This window comes from Gekko japonicus, unplaced genomic scaffold (assembly GCF_001447785.1).
Source record: "Gekko japonicus isolate JY-2015 unplaced genomic scaffold, Gekko_japonicus_V1.1 scaffold94, whole genome shotgun sequence".
NCBI lineage: Eukaryota > Metazoa > Chordata > Lepidosauria > Squamata > Gekkonidae > Gekko > Gekko japonicus.
This window is the reverse complement of record NW_015174274.1, coordinates 1,672,983-1,681,604: the sequence shown is the minus strand read 5'-3', so window position 1 is coordinate 1,681,604 and position 8,622 is coordinate 1,672,983. Positions and strand designations below refer to the sequence as shown.

Sequence of the window (8,622 nt, the reverse complement as noted above, 5' to 3'; positions counted from 1 at the left end):
CTTCAAACAAGGTAGGAGATCTGTGCGGGACTACACCGCTGAATTCCACAACCATGCGGCTAAGTTGCGGGATTGCCCTGATCACATATTGGCTGAGATGTACAGACTGGGGCTCAACCCTGAAATCAGGGAGACGGTTCTCAGATCTGTGGACCCCATCTCACTAATGGCATGTGCACAGGAGGCGGGAAACGCTGAAAGCCGCCTCCAAACTATCAGACTGGACCTGGCAGCTTCAGAGGGACGCCCGCAGACCGCCGGAACCCCAAGGCCAAAGCCGTCCCGCGTATCGGACACTGCTCGCGAGCTCCGCATGCGAATGGGTCTCTGTCTGCGATGCGGAGAAAAGGGACATTTTGCTGCGGAATGTGGAGTGGTGGCAAACAAAGACAAGCTGACAACCCCGAAGCAAAAGACGACCACCCCAGCCAAGAAGGGGGTAGCCAAACCCATGTTCTCAAAGGCACTGCAAGCTGCTCCGGAGGCTACAGAGGATCCTCTGAACGAATCGACTGACTCGGAGCCTGAGTCTTCGGGAAACGAGACCGTCCTGTTGTGAAAGGCGCTCAACAGCAGGACTCTGGATCTGAGGCGCCGGTAGTGGTGAGAGAACCCCCCTCTCTTTTTTTCGTGACTGTTTCTCTAATTAATCCGGTTTTGGGCACCCATGTGAGGGTCAAAGCGCTTATTGACTCGGGATGTGGGAGAGACTTGATCAGCCCAAATGTGGTTGCGGGGTTGGAGGCGGGCATCAAACGTTTGAAATCCCCCATAATATTCACTCAAATGGATGGGGCTCCAATGAAACCATGTCTCCACGAATCTATGCCGTTGAGACTGGGGCTAGGAGACCACTGGGAGGAGAGACCCTTTATTGTCACTCCTGACTCTCAGTTTGCGTTGGTATTGGGTGCCCCTTGGCTGTTTGCACACGACCCTTATATTCTCACGACCCTCTATTCTTATGCTTGGGGATCTAACAAGTGCCTCAGAGATCTGTCCTGGAACCTGTTTTGTTCAACATCTTTATAAACTTAGGCAGATCTCGAGAGGGAGAGTAGTAAGGGTTGCCTCAGTGTTTAGTCCTTGTGGCCCTTTCTTACACACCCAGGGAAATGCTGATTGCCACTTCGAGGCCAGGAAGCAATTTTTCTCCATGCCAGTTTGGTCATTGATCCTGGAGGTTTTTTGTCATCTTCTCGGTGTGGGACTGTAGTCACTGCGGGTGTGGAGGGGAATGTATTTGTGAATTTCCTACATTGTGCAGGGGGTTGGACTAGACGACCCTTCTAACTCTATGATTCTGTGATTCTATGGGTTTTCGTATATAGGAACAAAGGACCTACGTGGGTGTGTCATAACCTTGTCTTAAAATACATATCTTGAATGATGCCTTAATTTCATCTGCCAGATTCTCTCATTTTAGGCCATCTGCCACTAGCCAGATCTCCTCAAGGATGTAGATCCAATGAATTGTTTTAGATGGTTGCTACTGGTACTACCAGTGGTAGGCTGCTGCTGCTGTAGTAGTAGCAATAGTACTACTACTAGTAGTAGAGACTAGACAATTACAATAGACTCCTTTGAAGTTAGCTCGGAGGCTGCATTTGGTTCTGGATGCCACAGCTCAGTTGTTATCAAGAGTTAGATGGATATGCTTGCAAACTGCAGTCATCCCATTAGTTAGAAGAAGAAGAAGATATTGGATTTATACCCTGCCCTTCACTTGGAGTCTCAGAGCAGCTTACAAACTCCTTTCCCTTCCCCTCCCCACAACAGACACCCTCCCCACAACAGACACTCTGACACAAACTGCTCTTTCAGGAACAGCTGTGCCAGAGCTTGTGACTGACCCAAGGTCACATTGGCAGGTGCAAGTGGAGGAGTGGGGAATCAAGCCCGGTTCTCCCAGATTAGAGTCCACACACTTAACCACTACACCAAACTGGATAGCTTGGTTATTTATCAATCATAAGGTTCAATGTAAGGCACTTGTTATAACATACAAACCCTACATGTTATGGGATCCTGATATCTGCAGGACTCCCTTGCTATGCCCCAACACAATAGCTCCACTCTTCTAAGCAAAGGCTTTTGAAGGTGCCAGCTGCCCATACACCTGTGTTCTCTGTTGTGGCCCCCGTGTTGTGGAATGGCCAAGCTGAGGAGGCCAGGAAGGCTCCCATCATCCTGCGAACATTATAAAACAGAATTGTTCTATGGTGCGTTTTTACAAAAGGAGTAGGGCAATAATATAACAGGATGACTCAGAAAGGTGCTTCTATAAAGGAAACAGTAGTGTGGTTTATGCCACTGTCAAGATATATATTATGTCTTTATTGTGTATATTATACTGCTCTCAGTGCATTGTGTTTTAATTTCTGCTATCACATGCTATTAATACTGTTTGACTGGAATTCGATTCAAAATCTACCTTGAGTCTCAGTGAGAAAGACAGGGTATAAATATATAAATAAATACTACTTGAAGGCTACCACTTGTACTGCTGGGGGGGGCACTTTATATCAAAGATTATTTTAGAAACTTATACATGATTAGTTCCTGCAGACCTGTTCCACTAGCAATAGTACTTTCCACAGATATGAAAGCCACTTGTATCAATGGACAGGTTCCTGCACCACAGGAAAAGTGCCACCAATAACAGAAGAAACCGGTGGGACCCCATTCCGTATCGTTCATATAGTTCACTTTCAGTTGACCCTACCTGAAGAGATGACTGGGGTGTTTAATGAAGAGTTTTCCTTTTTGCAAATGTATCCAAGTTTATGGCCGCACTCCTTATTCTCCCATTTGCCACTCTGAGACCGCATCGTTGCACAGATTTTCTCTGATTCTGGTGATGGGCTCCCTTAAGAAAGAAATATACAGATATTCAATGGGCCTGCCTTGTGTTAACATTCCCATTTTTATCATGGCAACAAACAACTGTTTGTCTCATTTGTCAGTTTTATTTCAATTATACATATTGTATGAACTAGAGAATGGGGGAAAGGGTGCAGCTGGCAATAGTTAAAAAACAGTTATGGTAATGATAATCTTTCACTGGGTTGTGCCCAATGATTATGGTCAATGTGTAGCCATGTTCTGTGGAGGATAGTATTCCTGTGGCTTTAGAGGACATGGTATTCACCAACTGTCGATAAATGATCACTCACCTGGAGCCCAATTTAAATATCTGAAAGGATGGTTACCAGCCCACCGCCATCCACTGTCCATTTCCAAACTGTTAAGCCCAATCCAGTAGTCAGTGTTCAGATCAGTTGTTAATCCTATTTAAAGGGAAGAAAAGGAGGAGTAATGTATTGCATAATTATTGGAGTTTTATAGCTAGGAAGCTGAAGGGGGGGGACCTAAACTGACTTGGTATAATTAAGGTTGCCAACTTATTTGTGGCATGGTTCCTGTGCCTTTAGCAGCTGACTATCAAACAGAAATTAATCAGATCATGAAGCTTGTTCTCTGCATTGCAAGTACAATAACAGCAACCTTAAATGACATGGGCCACTCACTGAGAATAAATGAACTGAAAGTGTCTTATCCCAGACTGGCTCCTCTTATTAAAAGAAGTAGACCTATATATCATAGAGAACACTAAAGACAGCTGTGACAGACTGTCAAGTGTTAATGTTTCACAGAGTCTGAAAACCTTTGAATGGCAGGCTGTTCAAACATTATTCTGTGGAGACAGTCAGTTAAGAAATGATGGTTGGGAAATGACAATTGAAGAAGAGACAGTTAAGCACTGACTGCAGACTGGGAAAGAGGCTGAAGGAGTGAGTGGATCACAGTAGATCCCCATTCAATCCAAAAAGGGACAGTGCTTCTTGTCAAGATCAGTAATCCTTGCCCACTGGAAAAGGAAATAGCTCTGAAACAAGGAGTGATCCCTGGTCTGTGTATAGAGAAGGATTTGGGGAACTTGGTTGTATGTTCCTGCCTTCTAAACTTGAAGAGTCAGTGAAACTCAGGAACCTATGCCTGAATGTTTAAGCAGAAACTGAAAAGAAATCCTCTCTCCTCAAAATTTCAAAGACCTTGTAGAAAAGCAAAAATTCTTACTTGTTAGCAACATATTATCTGGATTTAGTGTTATTACAAAGTTACCTCCATTTTTATTATTGGTATTGTTATATATCATTTCTGCCCATCTCTTCCACCCCCAATGAAAATATTCTAATTTTGAAATATCTTCCTACAAAAAAAGAAAAAAAGAATTTTCACAGAGATTAATCACTTATATATGCTTTATTTTTAAAAAGGTCCTACCTGCCAAGTAGGTTTGTTCATGTAGTTCTGTGATGCTTAATAATTCTGCATTCTGTTGCTGACAGCTTTTTCTTGCTTGGAGCCATGTAAGAGCTGAGTCAGAATTTATCTGGTATTGATTTCCAGTCCAATGATTTCTAATCCAAAAGTGTTCATTGTCATCTGTAAATATTGTTTAATAATACTATTTTCAATCCATCTCAGAATCTTGAAGAGAAATCTTTAACTTGGTCTGACATTCAGTGATCTTAAAGAAAGGCTTTCTGTCTGAGTGGAGGCTGAAATGAGAGAACTGGCATGTGAACTAAATTTTTTGTCAGGGAGAAACTTAGCTGTGGGGATTGAGACTCTGAGGAGTGGCTACCAGTTCAAGAAAATTCACCTGGTCTCTCTGATAGCAGTGCCCCATGGTAAATCCAATTCCACAAGGATTTGATCATATTGATAATTTATATACAACTTTTCTAAGTAATATTCTAAGCATGTGTCCTTGGTACAAAAAAGAATTTTAATTGATCATAAAACTGGAGATCTTTTCCTATCTCTCTATAATTAGGTAGAATTCCACAGTGAGTGATACAATCCCTGAAAATTTTTTCAAACTCGATGGTGAAAATTTTAGCCAATAGAGATATAATCCCTGAAAAATTGTCCAAACTTGATGGGGAAAGTTTTAGCCAATAAGTGTTTTCAGTTAATGTTTCTTACCAAAACGTGTGGGATAGCAAAAACAATATAAGGTTGTGATCACATGCACAATTAGCTGCACCATAGGCACGAATGCTGGGTGGATTTAAAGGGCGAGATCAGATTTAGAACTCTCTGTTTTATGCTCTTAGTTATAATATATATATATAAATATATATATATGCATTGATAACTGTATGTAATTGCTTGTGTTTTCTTTCATTTATGCCAATAAAGGCTAATGAATGAAGAATACCTCCCCCAGTTCTGTTTGCAACAGAAAAATGACATGGGGGAGGGAGGAGCCCCATAACTTGTAAACTGCTTAAAGAACTAGAATCGGAGAGTCTGAGTAAACAGTTGATATTATGCAAGGAATAAGCAATAGGATCTCCCAGGCATTTGCATTGGGATCAGTGCTATTAAGTTTGTTCATTTATTATCTGTATCATCTATGGGTAGTTCAGTGGATGAAGTAAAAATATTGAGGATAGTGAAAAGCCAAATGGACAGTGAAGATTTCCTAAAGCATCTCTCCAAACAGGGCAACAAGAGAGTCAATGGTTAGTCAAAACACCCCAGATTCTCACGCATACTGATGGGGTATGAATTGGTGGTGAGCAACTACGAAAGGAAGCCTTTAAATCTCATTTTGAATGATGTGGCCATGAAGCTCATCCTAAAGAAGCACTCCTTGTACCATGATGATTTTAATTATTCTAAACCATTTCTAGCATCAGAACTTTACCACCACCGCTCTGCATTGAATCTTATATTGTACTTGTAGCAAAGAAGTCTAGCCACAAGTGGACCTCTTTCATGGAGAAAGGAGAGAGAGTGAATGAAACTGGGGTGAGGGATGAATCCTACTCTTCCAGGCATCAAGTGTGTGATGGCAGATTAAAGGGTGGAAACAAAGCATTGAGAGAGTTTTACCTTTTACTGGACAATATCCAGTTAAAGAGTCTTTATCCACATCAGCAGTTGTTCCACACCAAGGCTGTAGATTTTCACTGTCTATTGTTGTGCATTCAACATACCACTCATTCTTATACTTGAATGGGAATACACAGGGGGCTCCATTGGAATTGCCTTCTATGGTAAACTGAGCTTTAGACAAAGTGAAATAAATAGTATCATTAATACAGAAATGTCACAAAGTCCTCAGTCCACCACTCCAAGTGTGCCATTGTTCACTTCAATGGACGCACCCATTTGGGGCTCACATTCCATTGTACATATGCTGTCTATGTTACCTTCCATTGAAGTGAATGAGAAAGTCTTCTTGTCTGTAACTTGGTTTTTAAGGAAATTGGCCCAGGGGGAAAAAACATGACATCTTCACATCACTTACACATTTCTGAATTTTCTTGATTCTCTTCCATTTAATTTTATAAAAAATCAATTGAAAGAAATAGGCCTTGAAGATACATCACTTGGCCAGACTGTTGCAGGTGAAGTTGCAGCATGGTTAAATACAGGGGATTCAACATGGTTAATAGGGTGCTCAGTTGAACTCTGGAAACAAGCCCTCTGAAATTTACCTTCAAAGCCTTTAGTGCACAGTGTGTCTTTGGTTCCATCAATCTTCCAGGTTGCTTTGACATCAGGTGCATTATCCAACTGGACACGTCCAGCACCATAAGACAAAAACCGGTTTTGTCCTCTGATTGCAGGAAAGGTATCATTGACGCATGCCCACTTCTGCAGCTCACTGGTCTGATTGCAGGAGGAGAATTCAAGTTGGCTGAAGTCTGCTGATGCTCCCAAGCATAACTTCAGTCCCATGTTCAGTATTTGCTGACTGGAAGTCCACTTAAACCTTTGGATCTCATTATTCTGATTGCATTTGCCAAGTGAGATGACAGAAGTTTCTCTGGGTTGCATACAAAGATTATGTTTCTCATAGTTTATCAGAAAAGTATCATCCTCTGTAAAATTAAAGTCACAAGTAATATTATGAGAAGGTGCCTCATTGCCTCCTATATGGGAATATCTGACAGGAAGAAGATACCAGACTTCAGAATTAAAGACAGTACAATGGAGCAGGAGAAAGTAGTGCACAGTGCTTATATTATTTCTTATTCTATAGCTAGAGAAGATATGGACACACAAGCTAATAACACCAATGTTTACATAATTGTAAAACTCCAGGTACTTCTAGAAATACTTTTGGAAATATTCCTTTTTAGTCAGGTATAGTTAAAAGCATCACTATTAGATTGACTGATCGATTAAAAAAAGAAGGAAATCCTTTTATTTGCAGCGATAAAATCACTACAGTAAATGGTCTTTGGCATTGTTTATTGCACCATTAACCTGCTTTTTTATTGACATATGCAACTGAAACATGCAATCCATCATTTCCTCATCTTTGAAAGACCTCATAGAAATTAAGTTTAATAATGCTGTTTCTTAAACTTTTCAATAGTCAGTTTTATAGTAGCTAGTTAGGGAGGATACCATTCCCTTACTGGTGAGCTTACAGCAGCAATGGAAATGAAGCATAACATACCTGGTATCTGGAAAGACTGCTGAATGAGAAGGAGGAAATTCAGGAGCAAAAAGAAAGACATTGAAATGCACAAAGGCCTCAACAAAATCTCCTCATAAATAAAACAGACTGAAGTTAGCAGGTTTTCAGCAATGTCTTCAGATACTATATACGCTGTTGATCACCCCCTCCCCCCAAAAAACCACTAATTCCCAAGAAAGAACTGTGGAAATTCAAGACTGAACTTTACATGAGTCCAAACTGAACTTCCTTTCCTCATATATCCACTGAAGGAACCAATGTCATCCATTCTGGCAAATAGGCAAGAAGTGTTAGTCGTGCATTTCACAAGTCTCTCTCGCTTGCTCAGCTTGTTCAGCATGTCAAGACTCTTTGCCTTTGCAGCATTACAAACTTATGGCTTCTCCATCTGTTCACTCAGTAGACACATGAACACCATACGTTTGTAATATGGAGCCTCCTGCTTGTTGGTCTTCCCTTATCATGCTTTCTGCTCCCAGTGTTACCCTCCACTCTATTCAGTTCTCTGATAATAAAACCATTCATTCCTCTCATTGTTTGGACCATGTGATGACCATCTCTAAATCTCTTCATTGTCTTCCTGGCCACTCCAGTATCCAGCTACCAGAATCTTCCATGAATCTGCTGCCCCTTATCTGTTTGCTCTTACATGCCAGTTCCTGCCCCAGACCTTCACTCTTTCAGTTCCACTACCCTCCATTTTCTGGAGGTCTCCTGCTTCCTCAAACAATTCTACCTTCTCTCCTTTGCTGCTCCTTAGATCGGCAGCTGCCTCTCCAAAAATCTGCATGATGCTTCCCCTCCCTTTTCCTTCATATTCCTCCTTATAACCTGCCTTCTCCATGAAGCTTTTGTGGTGCAGCCCTTTAGTCCACTTTCTCTACTGATATTAAGCTTAAGTACACGCAAAAGGAATGAACTGATAGTCTTCCTTCTGTAGTTCCTCACCTCCCCCATTGTCCCTCTGTGTCAAACTGTTGACTGTAAGCAGCTCAAGGCAGGGACCTGTTTTCTTGCACTCTGAAGGCATCACATACGTTTAATAATAACAATAAAAACAGCAAGAAGAAGGATACATAGGCATAATAGAATCCAGCTGCCTAAAAAAAGAC

The 8,622-nt window shown here is 41.5% G+C and overlaps 1 protein-coding gene across 1 annotated transcript in view; it reads right to left on the bottom strand.

Moving 5' to 3' along the window:
* The window catches only part of LOC107120957 (macrophage mannose receptor 1-like), a 67,394-nt gene extending 59,040 nt beyond the window's left edge, over positions 1-8,354 (bottom strand). The window contains exons 1-7 of the mRNA XM_015423749.1: positions 8,204-8,354; positions 7,490-7,577; positions 6,519-6,970; positions 5,911-6,084; positions 4,288-4,449; positions 3,177-3,290; positions 2,726-2,869 (exon numbers count right to left, since the gene is read on the bottom strand). Coding sequence (XP_015279235.1) covers positions 2,726-2,869; positions 3,177-3,290; positions 4,288-4,449; positions 5,911-6,084; positions 6,519-6,970; positions 7,490-7,577; positions 8,204-8,354 — 1,285 coding nt within the window. The remainder of the gene's footprint in view (positions 1-2,725; positions 2,870-3,176; positions 3,291-4,287; positions 4,450-5,910; positions 6,085-6,518; positions 6,971-7,489; positions 7,578-8,203) is intronic.
* Between the last annotated feature and the right edge of the window lie 268 nt (positions 8,355-8,622).